Here is a 21,707-nt window from a genome sequence, read left to right as displayed (position 1 = left end):
ACTCACAGTGATTTTTCTAAAATTTAACTTTAAGCTTGTATGCTACGCCCCTCAAAAAAATGTACACGTGAAAAATATTTTCACTTACCTTGGCTGAGATAAATAAGCCATGCTGATTATAAGCAATTTTAGCAATTTTAAGGTGTTGTTAATAAAATGTAAAAAGAATTTTAAGATCCTAGGCCCACTCTAACTGGGGTAATTCGTCACTACGTCTTCAGGCGTAGTGAGTTCAGGGGAACTAAATGCTTTGAAGTTGAGAATTTTATGATCTTGTTTTAGAAGGCTCGATGGGGGGAAAAAGGGCTANATTTACTCCTGAAACCTTTTTTTTTTTTTTTTTTTAATGTGTGAGGCTTCCATTGAAGTTTTTGGGTGTGTTAAGCATTTAAAAGCCGGACTAACAGTGGTTATCATTACAATAAGAGAGAAGGAAGCTCAGTAAAGGTCCTGTAAATATCCAGGTCTATAGTTTCCTCTAATTTTATGACTTTTTCACAGACTTGATTTAAATATCTTTAAGAAGTAGGGTAGATTTTCTTTATTCTCAAGTAATGATACTAATAGTTGATACATAGTTGTTTACTGATCGCAAGTATTCTTTTAAAATGTTTTACATATGTTAACTGTTACATCCTCCCAACCACCTTTGATGTATTATCTTTTTGATTTTTTTTTTTTTTTAACAAAAGGAAATGAGGCTCAGTGTGCTTATACAAGATGGGATTTGCAAGTAGGGAAGGAATGGGCTCCAGGTCCAATGAAGAGTGTCACTGAGGCCCCAATCATCCCCTTATTTGAACCCCGTAACAATGCACTTGAAAGTTTGCAGCACTGTAAACACGTAAGGAACTTGTGGTTTTAGTCAGTGACCTCCCAAGTGCCTCTTATCTGCTAAATGTTCCCTAAGGGATCCTGAACACATAAGGCCAGAATATGAAAAACACCTATAAACATTGTAACAAACATTAAACTATATAGATAAATACATAATTTAATCATTAAGAAATATTTCCTGAACATGACTTGTTCATCTATCAACACTGTGATGAGTAGAGAAAGCCATTTCACCTTTATTGATGCTACTATCCTAAAATATTCCAATTTTGTCTCAAACTATGACACACAGATTTGGAACCTTTCTTATAAAGCATGCCTCTGTCTGATTCTCTTCCATGAGCCTCATACACTCGGCTTGGTTCTAGACTCTGGGAGTCCGTGTTTCCACCTGGCCCTGCCTGCAGACCAATTTTAGAAGCTATTGGTAAAGAGCCACCCACTGTTGACGGAAGAAAAAAAAATGTGTGGGTCGGGGATGTCTGTATTCTTTGAGGTCAGTTCCTGCAGTGCGGAGAAGTAAAGAGTACCAAGAAGTTAAGAGTACGTTTATTTGTTTTATTTATTAGTTCAAAATTCTTTATCTCATTCTAAAGTGAGAACTATGGGAGCAAGAAAAGAAATCATTAGAATATGTAAAGATGCAGGAAATAAAACGTCTTTAATTCTTAGCCAGAGGCACCACTGTTATTTTGCCTCATTGCCTAGGCCTTGTTTCCAAGTGTTTTACATACTTTAAATGATTCAGTACTTACCATTGACAGAGTGAGTTTCTTATTTGTGCCAGGGACTGTGTTGGGTGCTTTATCATCTCATCTCATTACAACTTTTTATGTTGTTTATGTTTCTCTTTACATTATAAATATCTCACTGAAACCTCTCCATAGTATATTTTCCAGTGGCAACTCAATATTTTATTGTTTGAGCTTTAATTATTTACCATTTTTGGGGTTTATTTTATTCTTGAGAGACAGAGAGTGAACAGGGGAAGGGCAGAGAGAGAGGGAGACACAGAATCTGAAGGAGGCTCCAGGCTCTAAGCTATCAGCACAGAGTCTGACGCAGGACTGGAACCCATGAACCGCAAGATCATGACCTGAGCTGAAGGCCCCGCCTTACCGACTGAGCCACCCAGGCGCCCCTGAGCTTCAGTTAACTTAGATAACCATTGTCTTATTGTTGAACATGTTAAGTTTCTAGTATTTTGCTATTAGAACTAGTCCTCTGATTGCATATTAATTTTTTTTACTTATCTGATAATTTTCTTTGTATAAACCTAAGCTATAGCATCCAGAGGGATTACTTTTTTTAATATCTTTTAATTTATTTTGAGGGAGGGAGAGTGAGAGCATGGGTGGTGGAGTGGCAGAGAGAGGGAGAGAGAGAACCCTAAGCAGGCTCCTTGCTATCAGCACAGAGCCTTTTGTGGGGCTTGATCTCACAAACCATGAGATCTTGACCTGAGCCAAAATCAAGAGATGTTTAACGGACTAAGCCACCCAGTTGCCCTGGGGAATTACTGGTTTTAAGGTTCAAGATCCCTACAGCCTGGTTGATGTCTAGAAAAGTTGAATCAATTTACACTCCAGCAAGGAAGAACTGTTTTCACATCTTAGCACTGAAGATGATCACATTTAAAATATCTTTGATAAGTTAATGTAAAATGTGATGTCCTCTTGCTTTGTTTTATATTTATTTTATTTCTAATGAGATTCAAAAATTTTATTTGGGTTTGCTTTCCATTTGCTTTTGTAAATTGTCTGTACCAGGCCTTTCCTAGTTAGCTATAATTTGCTTACACTTGGGACATATTAAGGATATTAGCTTTTGTCCAGCATGACTGCTTTGTTGTGAATAATTTCTTCTCCAGAGTGACTTCTGTGACTCTAATACACTAACTTCCTATAGCCGAGAGCAGATCTAGTAACTACTTTAGTATATGAAATAGAAATGTATTTTCCATCACACTCTGAATTACGGGAAACAACTGTGCTTATCTCTTTATAAATAACCTGTAAGCCAACAGCCCCAGGGAGGAAGGGAGAGAGGAGAGAAGACTGGGAGACTGGGCTCCTGTTCCATGTGGAGAGAGAAGCAGTAGTCTCAGACTTCCTGCTAATATTTGGACCCTCTTATTTGCATTTATTTTTCAGCTTTCCACAGGTGTGGTGATGAGTATTCACTATGGTATGATAGTGTGGCTGTTAAGCACATCAACTCTGGAGCCAGGGCGTCTGGGTTCAAGTCCTAGTTGAACCACATAGTGGTTCTAGTGACCATCTTGTTAGCAGATTAATTAGCACCTCTGCTTCAGTGCCCTCATCTCTAAATTGGGAGGTGATAATAATAGTATTGGGGGTGATAATGATGGAATCTACTGCAGCAGGTTGTGAGAATCAGACAATTTATTTAGACGTTAAGCCCTTCAAACAGTGTCCAGGACTGTATGTGATTTTTATTATACCTTTATTGTTGTCTGCACCATAGACTCTATGGGATCAAAAAGGAAAAAGGAATCATAATTAACGTCCTGTATAACTGAGGTAACTCAAAATGGCTGTGCAATCAGCCCTCCAAATATGACCAAAAAAGCCCATTACCCAGGAGCCACTACCAAGGTACAGGCATTGGGAGAAAAAAGAAGAAAAAGTATGACATCAACTTTGCTGTCAAGAAATCTATAATTTGACAGATCCCAGCAAGAGAAAACATTGTTAATATGTATGTGGCTTAAAAAAAAGTGTGGAGGCCAACTCTACCATGAATGTTTGGGACATTTTTAGAAGTTATGCTTTATCTCCAATCACATGTAACAGTGTGAAATACAGGCAGTCCTGGTAATAGACCCTGATTACTAATTTATTTCCTATAAAACACTTGAGATTATCTCATTTAATAATTTATTCTGCAAATGTGGCATAGTGTCTTTATTATGTTACACACTAAGGGTAAAATCACATTCTGTATTAATAAGTGAAATGATGGTGGCTAAAAATTTTGGCATTATGAGCTTGCCAGTTTGTGCTTCAAGTAAGTCTTTGGTCCTTGCTCAATGATTTTTTTTTTATTTCAATAAGAGAAGCATGGCTCTTTGGTTTCTTAGCAAAGTAAAATAAGAGAGCATCACACTTCAGTCTTCTCTTATATATCTGAACTGTAGTAAGCTTGTGGTGGAGAAACTTAAGTGGTATCCTTTCTTTAAGGTTCCCAGTTTTCTCATTCTTGAGACAAGCAGGTTCATTTGGGGTTCCCAGGGGATGGGAGAATTTTACTTCCACGTGCTTGTTCCTTCCTCTCTCAGCTTCAGTTGAAGGAGGTCATCGAGAGCACATGACTGCCTCTTGACCCTCAAACTGGGCCTGGGCATTTGGAGGATCCTCCTCCCTAACCCTTGTTTTTGAGATGTATGTTCTTCCCATTGTTCCCATACTAGAAGCCATTTCAAGGATGCAGCCTTGAGAGAGGAATGTGTTGTTGAGACCATCTGGACTATATTTGTGACTGAACCCTGTGAAGGCCTTTATACAAACTCTTAAGATTTCTAACAGGCAGGTGTAGAGATCTACTCATTTTGCAGCATCTGAAGACAAGACTCATATACAAACCCCCTTGTTTCTTAAAACTGCCACCTACCAATCTGGAGTGATCTGCCTCTCTCGTCATTGTCCATGCATAGAGGACCCATTTTGAATTTCACCTGGAGAACTCCTGAGGTTACAAACCAACAGTCCCCTGTCCAGTCCTGGAGTTCCCATTGTAGTAGGCAGCTTACACACACACCCCTCTTTGTGATAGCAGCACAGGTAAAGTGTCCTGTGCTATTAGAGGGCTTTTATAACTAACCTCTAAGCTAATAATACTTAAGTTATAAGTAGACTGACCCCCTGACCCCTGTCAACTGGGAGAAATTCTTCTTTCAGACCTAGTGTTGTAGATCCTTGGAATGTGTGGTTTTCACAGTAGCAGTTTTACATGGAGAATGACCCAAAGGGCCAGGAAATGAAACCATTTTTTAAAACTTTTCTGAGCTCAAATTTGAGAAGCATTTGTTTGTCAGAGCGGCTATGCTGTGCTCTCTTACTGTCCTGTAGGTAGGAATGAAGAGCAGACTCTATGTGGTCATGAAAAGTGACCCCACAAAGGAGTATAACACTTGGTACTGACATGAAAGTAAGAGAAGAGTAAGAGGTCGAGGAACACCATGATGCTTAATCAGAAAAAAAGAGATAGATAGCTGTGTGGAACTTTTCTAGGTTAAAGGAGTATTGTTCAAACTTTTTGCACACATCCTTCCAAACAAAGTTTCAAAAGTTATGTGCTGCCTGACACATTTAAAAATTTTCATTGTAAGTTGAATTAAGTTCTTAATAGAGATAGAATAAAATAAAGATGAAGATTAGCTAGTTAGAATAAGTATTTTCTGATGTGCTGAGAGGTTTACCTACTTTATTGAATATAACATACAGTGAATCTGAAATCACATAAACACTTTTTTTCTCAATGGTTTTATTTAATTGATGGCTCAAAAACATGTCATATTCCACATAAAAAGAATCAGTAGCACTAACTGCTATTGTTTCTGGTTGTTTTGAATTCAGAACATTTCAGTGTTCATTATGTAAAGGTTCTAAACAGAAGGGGAAAAATGGATATTATCTTCCTGCCTCATATCATTGTCCATTTTTTCTTTTTGGGGGGAGCTGGAAGGAAAGATCTAGGTAGGCTATCAAGTATCTTTTAAACTGTTTTTTTGACTCCAGAGATGGTTGTGGATAGCATTTCCACGTGTGTTATAGTCAATAAAACTTGCTTCCTAACTGGGGAAAGCAATGTCTTAACTTGGTCGTCTACTGTCAGAACCTGAGGACTTTGTTAAGAAGCCTGCTTCAGTCCGTTCCACTTGGAGTGGCTCTAATTGTTGAAGGCTATTCTACATATTGACCTGAACGTTGTGTCCTTCCATTATGCCCCTATTAGCCCTGGTGCTGACTTTACCTGTATTTAGTAACCCCATCCACACACGACCATGGTGAATGCATTTGAAGATTGCTATTATGTCCTCTCTAGGCTTTCTTTTCTAAGCCAATTCTCACATCATTTGCAGTCCACTCTAATCCACACGGACACTTCTGAGAAATCAAAAATTAGGACTTGCACACTTTTGGTTTGGATAATTAAATGTGGCTGACCAGGAAACTGCTAATAAATTTATTAAAGCTTGGTACATATACATTAAAATGAACAAGTCTGTATTAGAGAATAATGCTGGGGGAGGAGGAAATTATAATTTTAATCCCGTAGAAGGACTGTTGTGTGGCCTTTTGGAACATTACAAGACTCCTCTTTTCTATAGGGTGTTCTGGAGATTTTAAGGACTCTTGTCAGAACCACCGGGGTATCTTGGGTTGTAATGGTTTTTGATTACTTCCCATACATTCACATTTGCAGGAATACTTATTTGAACCTGTATGTTGTGAATGCTGTTACTGTTCGTGATAGCATCATTTTGGTTGGTACTTGGTTCTTCTCTAATACTTTGTCGTTGAGTTCTTTTTCTACTGAAGAGGGTATTGTGGGGTAAAAAACACTTGAGAACCATGCAGTGTCCTTGATCCTTAACCAGGTATTTGGGCCAGACTCATTTGGAAGAGGTTGTTTCTCTTCAGAATACACATGTGCAGGCTTCATGTCAGGGATTCAGAATAAGTACTTCTGTGGAGGGGCCCAGGTACTGTGAAAAGACTCCCCAGGTAATTAAAAAAAAGTTTTTTTAATGTTTTATTTATTTCTGAGAGAGAGAGATAGAGACAGCGTGAGCCGGGGAGGGCCAGAGAGAGAGGGAGACACAGAATCTGAAGCAGGCTCCAGGCTCTGAGCTGTCAGCACAGTTGCGGGGCTCGAACCCCTGAACCATGAGATCATGACCTGAGCTGAAGTAGGACGCTTAACCGACTGAGCCACCCAGGCGCCCCTCCCCAGGTAATTCTTAGGTAATTGCCTTAGCAAGTACTGTGCTGGATGATGCTGATTCTATCCAACATTCTTTGGTTTTGTCTTCTCAGATCATTGATTTCACAAACTGAACTTCTTCCAACCTGCTCTACTTCCTTTGTTACCTCCCTCGGGATAGGATATCACTGTCCAACACCATTGTTTCCCTCCAGACAAGCCCTGTGTGCCCTGTGTGATCTGGCTCTCAGTTCCGTTTCTCTTGGTTCACTGCCAGGGTCCCTGTTCTTCAGGCACCCACCTTCCTTTTGGTTCCCTCACTCTGTTCTCTGCCTAATCTTTGAACACTAAGGTGCAGATCCCATCCTGTCAATCCTGCAGTTCCAGCCTTCAGTGGTTTCCCATGGTCTATATGACAACTCCAAGTTATTTTGATTGATTTGAAAGACCACTTAAAATCTGCGTCCAAATCACCTTCCCTCATCCCACACCTGTCTATTCAAATGCAAATGAAAAATCATTGGTCCTCCCCACCCATCAGAATCCATTGGGTCTTACTTTGTGGTTTGCTGTCATTTCACTCATAAATAGATTAGTATCTTTTCTTCCAGCTTTGAAATCTGTGCCTATCACAGCATTTGGCATATAATTAGCACTATGTGTGTTGAATAGATGAATGCATATATGTATGGATATTCAAGCCTGTTCATTCACATTCAAATGTATCTGATTCATTATTTATTATTATCCAGGATGCTTAATATTGTCCTTAAGTGAATTCTGGGACACTGTCCAGTGCCTCACTGAAACAATAATAAGAATACTTACTCTCTTCATCTAGTTTTATTTTTAAGAAAAAAATGTATTCATTTAACACTACCATTCTTAGTGAAACCGTGCTAATTGTTGGCGATTATTCGTTCTTGAGTAGGCACTCAAACCATCTACTCTAATCAGAAAGAAGTCCAGAGATTTACCTACAATGAGGGGTGGTGGCACTGTTTGCACAAGGAACAAAGATCAGGAAGAAAATAATACAAAATGGTAAAAGTTAATTGTATAAAGATGGTAAAATGATGGTTATCTCTCCTTTTGCTCTTCCAGTGTTCTATAATCTTTTTAATATTCTGAATACATAAGGCTGGTATGAATTTTTTAAAGTTTATTTATTTATTGTGGGACAGAGAGAGAGAGAGAGAGAGAGAGAGAGCATGCGCCAGTGTACAAGCAGGGAAGGGCAGAGAAGGGGGGCTGGGGGGAGAAAGAATCCCAAGCAGTTTCCACACGGTCAGCACAGAGCCTGAAGCAGGGCTCAAACTCATGAACCATGAGATCATGACCTGAGCTCTAACCAAGAGTCGGACCCTTAACAGACTGAGCCACCCCAGTGCCCCTCTGGGTAGTGTGATTATGCATATGATCTTACTTTTCCATCTTTTTGTGTTAACTGTAGTGTATTTACTGTTTTATAGTAAGAGTTTTATTTTACAGTGATGTATTTAGTATCAGGTAACAAACACTTCTTTAAAAACAAATGCATTTGAAACAAGATTTCAAAAAAGCAACATAGTTCAACATAAATACAATTTGTGAGGACGTTGAACTTCACGATCTTACTTCAAATAAATACACTTGCTCAGATTAAGCTAGAGAGGAGCCATCCTATTGATGTCAAAATAAATTTCATTCTCTTTCTCCAATTGTAAATTATTGTTTGATTATTTTTTAGTAGGGGGAGTTATATATCTTTAAGCAGTGGGGGGTAAGGGGAAGGAGTGATAAAAGACATTAGGTTGACTTTAAGATTACAACTTTTATGCATGGGTTTCGGGAATGTATCTAATAGGGCAAAGGTTCCCCAGGGACAATAGTCATCTAATCTAATAGAGATAAAAGATTAAACATAAACCTGTCCCCAGAGAGAAAAAAATGAATAGGATAATTGGCTTAGGGACCTTGTGGCACCTGGAAACAGATGCAGCACACGTACCTGGAATACATCATTAGCAAATATATCCGGAATTGCAGAATGCCTGGAAGATCGTATTTCATTTCGAGGAGGAGCTAGAAGGATTTTGTTACTCTCTGAAATGAAGGTTGTAAGGGCTAGTCTAGTCCAGAGGCCAGGCTCTGTGGGTCCAGAGAACCTGGTGTGTCTTATCTGGTGAGAAGTTCTAGGGATGAGGTTAGGAAGAGTGTGACAGAGCTTTTTCAAAGGACTGCTTTGTAGAGAAGACCTTGTAGAGGAGATCTTATCAGTCCTGGGCAAGGCTCTGAATTCTTGCTTCTTTTAGACTTCCTCTTATAAAAAGATGGGGGGTTGCCATTTGAATACAGGAAAAGTAGTCTTTTGTTTTGTTTTTATGTTACCTGGATTTAGGAAGATCTGCTGGTCCACTCTAGACTTTTCCTTTCCATTGTCTCAACTAACAAACAAAAGCCCACAGGAGAGGGGAAAGGGGGGTAGGAGAAGGATGGTTGCAAATCATCCGGGCTATAGTTTTTTAAGTCTCCGTAAATGATTTGATCATTTCCATAAATTTAGAAAAACTTATGCTCACAAACTACAGAGAACTTAAATATTCCTTCCGGATGCAAGAAAACAAACGATAGATAGAACTATCCTACAGGAGCAAAAAGCAATATTAAATACTAAGGAAAATATTGCATCCTTACTATGTGTTAGGTATATTAGAGTTGATTATTTTTAAGAGTGTTATTTCCTCAAAAGATATCTCTCCTTGAAGTAAATTTAAAAATTTAATCTGCTGAACATTTGTGACTTTCTTCTGTAACTTGAGAAGAAAAGGTATATTTGTCTCTTCAGGCAACTAAAAAATTTTTTTTAAATGTTTATGTATTTATTTTTGTGAGTGGGGGGAGGGGCAGAGAGAGACACACAGAATGCAAAGTCTCCACGCTCTGAGCTGTCAGCACAGAGCCTCACGTAGGGCTCAAACCCACAAACTCAGATCATGACCTGAGCCAAAGTCGGACACTCCACTCACTGAGCCACCAGGTGCCCCTCAGTTAATTTTTTTTAAAGGAAGCTTTCTCCTATGATAGGAATTTAATTTTTCTTAATTTTGAAAACCACCCCCAAAAGAAAGCATACATAGTTTCATAGTCTAGAACAACATGTTTATATCAGTTTAATGTCAAAATTACAATATACTGAGCTTAAAATGTTGTCACTTACATGATCTCTGTGGATATGTAGATGCAGTTTCTGCCAGGAGAGAGTAAGGGCTATATGATTGTATTTGAGTTTTTAAAACATTAATACAGGGGCACCTGGGTGGCTCATTTGGCTGAGTGTCCAACTTTGGCTCAGGTCATGATCTTGCGGTCCGTGGGTATGAGCCCCGCATGGGGTTTGTGCTGGCAGCTCAGAGCCTGGAGCCTGCTTCAGATTCTTTGTCTCCCTCTCTGCCCCTCCCCCGCTCGTGCTCTGTCTCTCTCTGTCTCAAAAATAAATACCCCCCCAAAAAGACTTTTAAAGCATTAAGACAAAAATTCTCACATTATAAACATCTGATAAAACATTTAGACAAATTTCCACATACTATAAAACCTTGATAAATATTTACATTTATTTTGAAAATATGCTTCAATTATAATACTATATAATATGAATATTATGGTGATTTAAAAAATAGGGGCGCCTGGGTGGCTCAGTCGGTTGAGTGTCTGATTTCGGCCCAGGTCAGGATCTCACTGTTCATGGGTTCGAGCCCCATATCATGTTCAGTGCTGACAGCGAGCTACCTGCTTNGTTTTTTTTTTCCTGAAGATTTTACTTATGTAGAGAATATTAGGATTCATGTTGGTAATTCTGTCACATGAAATATCTTTAAAAGCAATAAACTTCATTCAGTTGTGGTTTCTCCTTTCAGTGGATAGGCCTGGAGTAAGCTTAAGTAACATTATAGAAAATATAGGAAACCACAAATAAGCAAATATAAGAAAGTAAAGGTTATCCTGAGATAAATACTGACATTTTGATGCTAATATTTTTAAAACTTTCTGTCNTGTCCAGCTCCCCTTTCTATGTCTCTTCTTAACAAAAAACATTATCATGGAATTTATACCATATTTTTCTGTAACCTGACACTTTTTCTTAATATAGAATGGACAGTTTTCCATGTTGTTAAATATTTCCCTCACCAAACTGTAGATGGGAGAATTACGTTTCTTCATTATGATGCTCTTACCATGTGAAAAGCTAGAGAACACATGTCACTCTTTTCAGTCAGTGTATTAGCTTTTGTTATTTTTAGAAGGAAAAAGAAAACTAGTAGCTTTAAAAGTGCAAAAAGAATACACTGAATAATATTACTAAAATGGTTTTACATTTGATCAGTGGAATAAAAATACAATATATTTCAGATTATTCCCTTCCATGGATTATGTCCTCTTTGGGTAATAACCCTCAGTTTGCTATGCAGTATATACCTGCCAATCAAGGAACTATGTTGAGACGCTTTCCAGTGCAAATAAGAACATAATTAACTGTGGCTTCAAACATAAAACATTTAATATTTTCATATAAGAATAAGTATGACTGGGAGCTTCTGTAGTTGCTTAGTGGTTTTATAGTGCCATCAGTGTTCCGGGTCCTGTGGGAGGCTTGGTCTTGCCAGCCTTCATGTATCAGCCATGTTTTCTTTGTGGTCACAAGATGGCTGCCATGTCCCAAGGCATCTGTCCTTATTGTAACTTTCCAAGCAGAAGGGAAGAGATGGCAGCAAAGTGCCTTCTCTTAGTTTTCTTCTTTGTTAAGGAGAAGCCTCCCTCCCAGACAACTTATTCCCAATAAGTTTATATAAGAATTTGCTATGACAACATCGCATTAGCCTGGCCTGGGTCACATGCCTCAGACTTGGACCGCTCACTGGCAAAGAGGACTGTCATTGTTTTGCCCACCCTTAGACTTCTGACAAAGAAACTAATTGCCTTAAGATGCTCATACCAGCTTTGCTTTGCCTCTGGGCTGGGCACATTGCATTCCAAACAATATGTATTTAAGTTTTCTGTTAGCAAATGGGGAAACTGGGTTGGCTGTTCCATTATCCTCTACTGTGCTAGTACAAGAACATATAGTCTAAGAAGACAGAAAAGATTTAAGGCTTCGATGAAACTCATTTTGGTACTTTTTACATGACTCCTCACAAATCAGAATGGTTTAATTAAAAAGTGGACACACTGACTTATGCATGGCGATGTTAAATGTGAATTGATCATGTGAATTACTCCTTGATTCCTAAAGATAGAGATTGAAATTCTAATCTTCTAATGGAAGTATAAGAATAATTTCCAAAGTACTAACAAATGATTATGAAAAAATAGTTCTACATGATACCTGACATGTGAGAGCCCTAAAACTTGACCCAACATTGACAAAATACTGGGATCATGGATATCAGTGTCAGTCGTCTTCAGATACTCAGTACGTAAACTCAATGCATATCTTACCTAGCCATCCAAAACAAAGCACTGCTTGGGAATAAGTAATTGTAACTGTCTCTGTTGGATCAAATAGCATATGCTAGAAATAGTAATATTGTGTACAGTGATGATATACTGACTGTAGTACCAGACTGCCTGGGTTTGAGTCCTTCCTTGTTCAGCCACGTTTTCACTCTGTAGTGTTGAGAGGTATATCTTCTCTAAACCTTAGTTTCCTTATTTTTAAAGTGGGGCTCAGCCAGTTAAGTGTCCAAATCTTGATTTAGGTTCAGGTCATGATCTCATTTTTTTCTTAAGATCAAGTCCCGTGTCAGTTTCTGTACTGACAGCAATGGAGTCTGCTTAGGACTGTCTCTCCCTCTCTTGTTGCCCCTTCCCATTCATTTTCTCCATCACCCTCTCTCTGTCAAAATTAAAAAGAAACCTAAAATGTGGAAAATAATAATACTGATCCAATAGAGTTGTTGCAGTGATTAAATGAATTAATGTATATAAAGCATTCACTAACAGCATATAAGTTTTAGTTATGCTGTTATTATTGAAAGTTAAATGTGTTGGTATTTAACAGTTTACACAGTACATTCACATTATCTCATGGTCCCCTCAATGCAACCCCGAGAGCTAGAAATTTTCATCCCCCTCTTTATCCCCATGCGAGAACATTGTACTTTTGTGTCCCAATCATGTATGAGCCCAACAATGATTATTTCTTTCTAGTTTGTTAATTATAAATTTTACTTAGAGTGTATGCAGAAATTAAAAAATAAATGGAATTTACACATTCTTAGATTGTATGGTCCATAAGATCCCGTTAGAAAGTATGGAGACAAGAAAGGAATGACAGGCTAATAGATGACAAGTATCCTAGCAGTTAATTGCACTTAGTAGAAATAGTTATGTTTATTCACTGCATTAAATTTTTGGGATTGGGGCGCCTGGGTGGCTTAGTCGGTTAAGTGTCTGACTTTCGTTTAGGTCATGATCTCGCGGTTCTTGGGTTCGAGCCCCGCGTCAGGCTCTGTGCTGATTGCCAGCTCAGAGCCTGGAGCCTGTTTCAGTCTGTGACTCCCTCTCTCTCTGACCCTACCCTGCTCACGCTATCTCTCTCTCTCTCTCTCCTAGAAAAAAAAAAAAAAATTAAATTTTTGGGATTGACATAAATGCACAGATATGCCAGTTCTAGGGTGAGAGTAAAAATATAAGTAAAGGTCATAGTATATATTATGTGATAATTTCCTGTGCTTTAATTTTTTAGTTTATTTATTTATTTTGAGAGAGATAGCCTGAGTGGGGGAGGGGCAGGGAGAGAGACAGAGATAAAGAGAGAAAGAGGGAGAGAGAGAGAGAATCGCAAGCAGGATGCATGCTGCCAGCTCAGAGCCTGATGATTGAACTAATGAACTGTGAGATCATGAGCCAAAACCAAGAGTCAGATGCTTAACCAAATGAGCTGCCCAGGCGTCCCATCTGGTGCTTTAAATCTATTCTGTGCCTGTAGGTTTTGCACCTGTGACAGGTTATTATAGGGGAAGCAGACCCAATCTGGTGAACATATGTTGACACTAGAAACAACCAACTCTGTGCAGGAAGGATAGAAAAGCCACCCAGGCGCCCCAATCCCCAAAATTTAATGCAGTGAATAAACCTAACTCTTGGTTAAGTCTGATCTGATTGAGTAGGGCCACAGGCAAAAACAGATACCATCTGAACTCTTAATTTTTTCTTTTGATTCATGTTCAAGAGGGACAGCATTCTTCATTATGAAGATACGTATTTAAAATGGCTGCTTTGGGGGCGCCTGGCTGGCTCAGTTGGTTAAGTGTCTGACTTAGGCTCCCGTCAGGACCTCACACTTTGTGAGCCCCATGTGGGGCTCTGTGCTGACAGCTCGGAGCCTGCAGCCTGCTTCGGATTCTGTCTCTGTCTCTCTCTCTCTCTGTCCCTCCCCTGCTTGCACTCTGTCTCTCAAAAGTAAATAAATGTTAAAAATTTTTTTAAATGGCTGAATGCCTTTACATCCCAATATTTGAGGGGTTTTGTTTGTTTGTTTGTTTTACTGTGCAATGAAGGCAGTGTCATTTTACTTTACTCTTTTTATAGTTCGGGCAGTTGTTTTGGCAGAATGCACCCATAGGTGGAGTGACATGGACTACTTAGTAAATAACAGGGCAAATTACATTAGGATGGCTTCCTGCAGATCTAGAAATCAGGTAAAGAATTCATTCTCATCAGGTCTAATAAAGTTTCAAATGATGGTCAGGAGTCTCTTGAAACATTTTAGACACGGATATTCTAGGATGAGAAAATAAGAGGGGTTGGGGACATCATTAGGGGCATTAACATAACCTGGAGCAGTTATTGCCATCCTGGGACTGATGCTCAGAGAGCAAATTGGTCTGCTGGGACCACATTCTGCCTGCTTCTATTGCTGCCTGCTCCTGGGCCTTGACAGCCTGAGTTACATTTCTCTGTGTTCATTCCCACGCTTGACTAAGCCACACCCAGCAATTTATGTTGTCTAGGCGGAGAAGCAGGTCAGAGGTGCTATTTGAATACACAGATAAGCTGATAAAGTCAGTGGATGAAATGGTATGCAATTATGGCAATGCATTGTGTGCTTTTTGTATCTTTTAAGCAGACCTGTAGGTTTACTCAGCACAGGGCTGATTGGAAAGTTGAACATATGCATTGTGTAAAGTCAGTGTGACAGCAGATTTTGCTTCTCTTCTGTACTTAGAACCTGAACAAAAGCAGGTTTGGGAGATCTGGGAGTATTGTTGGTTTTCATGGTTCTCATTGCACTGTAGAGCATAAGGCTCCGATACAAAGACCCCCATAAGTCCAGGGGGCTTATGTCCACTGTTTCACTGTATTTGGACTCAAACCCTTGGCAGAAATCCACGTATTAAAAACAAATCAGTGAGAATTTTAAATACATTGGGATAAAACAAATGTTTATTTTTGCAAGCATTTATTTTAAACTAAGCAAAGTCTGATCACATTTCTTAAGAACATAATCACGCACCTAAGCAACTAGTATCAAGTATGTATTATATTCTAGAAATCTCTTCCTTCCCAGGGTCTAATTTATTGCCTAGATGAATTAGTACTGTCTGTCTCTAATTCATGTTCCTTGTCAGAGGTACAGTTGATTCTCATTCCTTACAGTAGTAATGTTCTGTAAAGTCCCTGGGAGCACTGAATTAGCAAATTCTGAAACATTGCTAGCAAGCTTTTGGTTGTAACAATTTTGTCAACTGTCCAGTACATAATGTTGTTTTATGTGTGCTTCCGTTTAAAGATACTTTATTTAGGGGTGCCTGGGTGGTTCAGTCGGTTAAGCGTCTGACTTCGGCTCAGATCATGATCTCACGGTTCGTGGGTTCGAGCCCCGCTTTGGGCTCTGTGCTGACAGCCAGCTCAGAGGCTGGAGTCTGTTTTAGATTCTGTGTCTCCCTCTCTCTCTGACCCTCCCCTGCTCATCCTGTTTCTCTCTTTCTCTTTCTCTCAGAAATAAGTAAAACATTAAGAAAAATTTAAAGATACTTTATTTAATATGTACTGTTGATTTTTTTTAACACGAGACTTCCATCCAACAGCCCGGTAACTCATGCCTCCATGAAGCTTATCTAACACACGTCTTTTTCCCTAAGGCACATCACAGCCTTTTGCCCTTAGGAACACAGGCCAGCATTTTAGCTGTCATCACAAAGTATGCCTTTAAAGCTGGAGATTTAACATGTTATTAAAGAAGATAAGAATTAGGTCAAAAAAAAAATCGTTGTGGTTTCTGAAGGGAGAATCAGGAGAATTTTGGAAAAGAGTGGAAAATTGCAAACACACCTATACACAGGGAAGCCTTTGCCATTGTGCTTATGGATACAGAAGGTGACTGACGTGTTTGCAGAAAGTTGTAATGTTTATTTAAAGATCCCTTGGGGGTGTGGTATAAGGATATTAGCTAACAGTGATTGAGAGCCTCCCCTGAGCCTATGAAGGACTTTCTGAACATTGACTCACTGACCCTCCATTTGACAGAGTATGCTTTGTGACTGGGCATGTTTTGCAACTGAGGAACCTTAGGCACAGAGAAGATAAGTAACTTGCTAAAGGACATAGAGCTAGTAATCAGAAGAGGTGGGCTTCAAAGCCAGGCAGACTGGGTCTTCCCACTCAGCTTTGTATACTCCCTCTCTCCCACTGTAGCTAATGATCTCAGCACTGATTGGAAAGGTTGTAAAAGCCATTTTCAAAGACAGTATTTGTCTTTGAAGGGAGGGAGAGTGGGTTTTGTTTATTAAGGAAGCCCAGATCAATGGAAATATATCACATGAAGTAGTTTTTGAAGAAGTTCTGATTGTATCTTTTAAATTGGACTCATTAAAAAAAAAAAGATTTGCTTTCTTTCTTTTTTTTTTTTTTTTAAGGTTATTTGTTAATTTACTTTGGGGTGAGGGGGCAGAGAGAGAATTCCAAGCAGGCTCTATGCTGAGACTGCAGAGCCTGATGTGGGGCTTGAACTCAAAAACAGTGTAATCATGACCTGAGCTGAAACCCCACCAGTTGAGCCACCCAGGCACCCCGAATTGGACTTTTAGTCTAATAATTTATAGCAATACAGTGCTCATATAACAAGTTAAAAATGCAACCAGAAAATGTTGATTCATTCTTGGAAACTTACTTTTTTTTCTTTGAGTAATCTCTTTTATGTTTACTTACATTCTGGCAAAGTGATACAAAGGCAAATTTCTACAAAAACATTAATCTTAATTAGTAAACACTCCCTATCAGATCTTCCAACTGGAATCAAGCACTAAATCTAAAATTTGTACCAAAAATACAAGAAAGGAGGGCACCCAGGTGGCTCAGTTGGTTAAGCGTCCAACTTTGGCTCAGGTCATCATCTCGCAACTCATGAGTTTGAGCCCTGTGTTGGGCCCTGTGCCGACAGCTCAGAGCCTGAGCCTGGAACCTACTTCAGGTTGTGTGTCTCTCTCTCAAAAATAAATAAACATTAAAAAAATAAATACAAGAAAGGATTTCTTTAATTGCCCTGACATGTGTCAGCACCTAAAGTTCTCAAAGAGTTTTATATCCAGACAATGGGAACAGCCTTGAATTTTGACATAGGCATTCTGTTCTGATGCTTCTGAAAAAAATAAGAACTCTAGATAGTTTTCAAAAGATGATGTATGTGAGCTAATTGTATATTCTTGACCGAGATCAATTGTAGTCAAGAATATTCTTATGGAAAAGCCCTCTGTCTCCCGCAAAAAAAACACCTTTACCCTCCAAAAATCTTTAGTAGACCCCTGTGTACCCATTAAAATTATATTATTGAAGAATATGTCTTGACAGAAATTGCACATCATATCTTGCTAAGGAAAAAAATGCCTACCTACAAAACAACATGACCAATTTGTACATTATACATATACAAATACAAACATGTACACAGTTTTTTGTTTGTTTGTTTTTTTACAAATAGTTTATTGTCAAATTAGTTTCCACACAACACTCAGTGCTCATTCCCACAAGTGTCCTCCTCCATGCCCAACCCCCCTCCCCCCCCACATCCATCAGTCCTCAATTTTTGTCAGCATTCAAGAGTCTCTCATGGTTTGCCTCTCTCCCTTTCCCCCACCATTTCCGCCCTTCTTCTCCCCCTTGTTCCTCCGTCAAGGTCCTCCTAATCCTCCTATACGTGCAAACATATGATATTTGTCCTTCTCTGCCTGACTTATTTCGCTCAGCATAACACCCTCAAGGTCCATCCATGTTGCTACACATGGCCAGATTTCATTGTTTCTCATTGCCATGTAGTATTCCATGGTATAGATAAACCACATCTTCTTGATCCATTCAACTGTTGATGGACACTTAGGCTCTTTCCATGTTTTAGCTATTGTGGAGAGTGCTGCTATGAAGATTGGGGTACACATGTACACAGTTTTAACTGTGTGTATATCAAAATTCTAATCGTGATCCTTTTGAAGATAGAATCTCAATACGTGTAATCTGTTTTTGCCAGTGGAGAGACTTTCAGATGCCTTGGTCATCTGTGTGCATCTAGGCTGTTCATTCTGTTCTTGGGTCAAGCCAGCTGGTGATTACTAAAAGATCAGAGTGTGCCTGACATGCAGGAGACAGACGAGAGGACAAGAAGGCAATGTCCTGATTAGTAAAGACCCTCTGAAAATATCTCAAGTCTGTTTGAATTGTGATCCACTCAGGAAGGGAAATCTACTGCAAAATACAAGTAGGTTGCCATACAGCGAGCAAATACCCAATGCTGTAATATCAGAGTGAGTTACAGTAACTCAGAAAGGAAAATCACTAGGTAGTGAGATCTTTAGGAAGATTTCATTAAGAGGGAGGAGCCTTGATAGCTTATAATTGGATTGACAAGAAGAAGTAGTGGGAGTTGATGTTTTAGGTGGTCACAGTAGAATCCTGTGTGTTGTCCAATATGCCTACCACAATAGATAACAGGGGCTGAAGTTGAGACAGTGCTGTCAGCTGCTTTCTGTCAGCCAGGGCAAAAGTAGAAACACAGGAACTTAAGGGAGTTGTTATCTGAAAAGAAAGGCAAGTGTCCGTTGCTCAAGAATGCTAGTTGATTTTCTTCTGGCAGTAAAGGACAAAGCAAGTTTCTACACCAAAGACTCACAGCAACGTTTGCGATAAAGTCAGCGATGTAATGTCAGAGAACAAACACTGCAGCCTAGAGGCCAAATGAGCATGGCCAAAGTCACTTTCCAGTGATCTTACCTGATAGCAGGTTGGAAGTCACAGTACCCAGGGAATCAATAATGCTGTCATTATCTTCCCTGAAGATCAGCTCTGAGCTGGGTTTATGCTGATAAGCTGTCCCAGTGGTGCCAGACTCTGTGTCCGTCACAGAGGAGGTGGCCACGTGTATTGAAACTAGGATCACCAGCTGATAATTTGTTGGGAATATGGAGAAACCTAAATGTTCTTGCTTGAGAAGACCACCCTTCTGTCCCACCCTTCTGGTGAGCCAAAGGGTAGAGGCAGAAGATGTAGGATTGTCCCTGGGAATTCTTCTTGGATTCTCTGCAATGCATGGGTAAGTGTTTTGGTTTTTCAAAAGAGGTGTTCTTGGCAACCTCCACATACCTTATTTGATAACTCTTTGATAATCCTGACAGGAATCATTATAACTGTTATTTTATAGTTGAAGAAGCTGAGTCATCTCTACCCGATAGTGAGTATGTGACTAATTCAGGATTAGAATTCGAGGATGCCCGACTCCAGAAGCAATGCTTGTCTTGCTCACCACTGAGCCACAAGTTAACACACAGTCCTGCTGCGTCTGTGAGCGCGGCAAATTGAGCTCAGTTGTACCCACTCTGTTTGTTGCAGTGCTAGTAAAACACAGGATTTGATCAGCTTTAGTAGCTGAGAGGAGATACAGCCCAGCCTGACTGAGGTTTACATGGAATTGTTGCCGGGGAATGAGGCTGGATAGATGAGGGTAGATCGGCAGCTTGGAAGCCAGACAGAGGAATTGGAGTAGCTCTGGAAGGCAGGAAGGAACCACGTAAATCCAGGACAAACATAATGGTACTGCCCTCTTCTTTCACAAAGCCAAATAATATTGAGGATGAACTATATGAAATTGCCAATACTTAAATATTTTGACTTATGAAATGGCAGTATCATATGGTTCAACTGAAACAGTTTTCCCTGGTATTTTTTTTTTTTTTTTTATCTTTGAGAGAGTGTGTGTGCACAAGCTGGGGGGGACAGAAAGAGAGGGAGACGCTGAATCTGAAGCAGGGTCCAGGCTCTGAGCTGTCCGCACAGAGTCCCGACATGGGGCTTGAACTCACAAAGCCATTCATGACCTGCGACAGTCGGACGCTTAACCGACTGAGCCACCCAGGTGCCCNGGCTTGAACTCAACCAAGCCATTCATGACCTGCGACAGTCGGACCCTTAACCGACTGAGCCACCCAGGTGCCCCCCCCCCCGTATTGTTTTCATCTTGTTCTTATTTCACACATATTTTCACCTGAGAGAATACTGGAGAGGGTTGCCATTTTGAGTTTGAGCAAACAATCTATATTTCTTGTCCAACTAGTTAGAAGCCAGGTCTCTCTTTTTCAGAATAAAGATCAAACCTGCTGCATGAGCTCATTTGTTGGCCACAATTTGGATGGACATTATAAAGATTGAGCACACAGAAAGACCACCTGCTACATTACTTTTCAGGACTCCTTCCTTTCATCAGAAACAAGCAGACTACTCTCCTGCCTTCCATCTTGTTTTCTTTCTTTTGACAAATATTCATGGCATCTTGATTACAGACTTGTTATGACAGTTGTCTTATGTGTACCTAGTGCTGGGGTCATAATACTCATGCTAACAAATGCAATTTCCCTTTTTCCTTTTCTGAGCTATGGCTTCAGCTTCCCTTACCCTGAACTTGTCATTAGAGAAGCAGTGTATGGAAAGCCTGGTACTTGTAGATTCAGATGCACCAAGTTCCAGACATACCCTTGCCACTTCATGGTTTGGTGAACTTGAGCACACTCACTGACATCCCTGGGCCTCTATTTCTCAGTGTGTAATTGGGATCATCAAACTGGGCTATGGTAAGAATTGAACTAGAGACAGTGTGTAAATTGCTTACAAAATGTCCAGCACCTTATCAGCCCCTCATAGAAGATAGCTCTGGATGCCTGACTACCAGCGCATCTATGTGAGTTTTGCCTTGCCTTCAACATAACAGAGTTCCTAACCAAACAAGATTTTTTTTAACCTCTCACCAAGTATTCAGAAACATCATGTTACAATTCGGCCTAGAAAACTTTTCATTGCTCCCAAGTTGCCTATCACATGGACTCCAGTTCCCACTGTGATACACAAGGTTGTTTTTTTAAAAAATTTTTAATGTTTTATTTATTTCTGAGAGAGAGAGATAGAGACAGCGTGAGCAGGGGAGGGTCAGAGATAGGGGGAGTCACAGAGTCTGAACAGGTTCCAGGCTCTGAGCTAGCTGTCAGCACAGAGCCTGACGTGGGGCTCGAACCCATGAACCGTGAGATCATGACCTGAGCCTAAGTCAGACTCTTAACCAACTAAGCCACCCAGGTGCCCCTGATACACAAGATTCTTTGCAGTATGACCTTGACTCACCCTTCTGGTCTTATGGTTACTTTTCCCTTTTTCCTACGAACAGCCTATAACCCTGGTAGATTGAACCACTTCCTACTTCTCTTGTGTTTCCATTCCATCCTTTTCCTTTGTTTCTCTCACCTGGAATATCTGTCCACTTTTCCTTACTTTTAAAACTTACCAGAAAGCCCAGCTTGACACCACCACCTTCAAAAAACTTGTAAAGTTTTTCTAAATCATTTTGATATTTGCAGCCCCTAACTCTTATTTAGGGTTAAACTCTGGCCAATTTTCTTGTAATAAAGTTA

At 39.7% G+C, this 21,707-nt stretch overlaps 1 protein-coding gene across 3 annotated transcripts in view; it reads left to right on the top strand.

The window, feature by feature from the left end:
• Window positions 1-21,707, top strand: part of ELOVL6 (ELOVL fatty acid elongase 6) — a 133,352-nt gene that overhangs the window by 7,205 nt on the left and 104,440 nt on the right. Inside the window, exon 1 of one of the 3 annotated variants that reach the window (XM_077778468.1) lies at window positions 19,179-19,345. The exons of the other annotated variants lie outside the window; for them this stretch is intronic. Coding sequence (XP_077634594.1) covers window positions 19,215-19,345 — 131 coding nt within the window. The 5' untranslated portion in view covers window positions 19,179-19,214. Of the gene's footprint in view, window positions 1-19,178; window positions 19,346-21,707 lie in introns of those variants that run through there. 3 annotated transcript variants of the gene reach the window in all.

Source organism: Crocuta crocuta, unplaced genomic scaffold (genome assembly GCF_008692635.1).
Source record: "Crocuta crocuta isolate KB4526 unplaced genomic scaffold, BGI_CrCroc_1.0 scaffold587, whole genome shotgun sequence".
NCBI lineage: Eukaryota > Metazoa > Chordata > Mammalia > Carnivora > Hyaenidae > Crocuta > Crocuta crocuta.
Note: the sequence above shows the minus strand (reverse complement) of the source record. Positions and strands in the feature narration are given on the sequence as shown.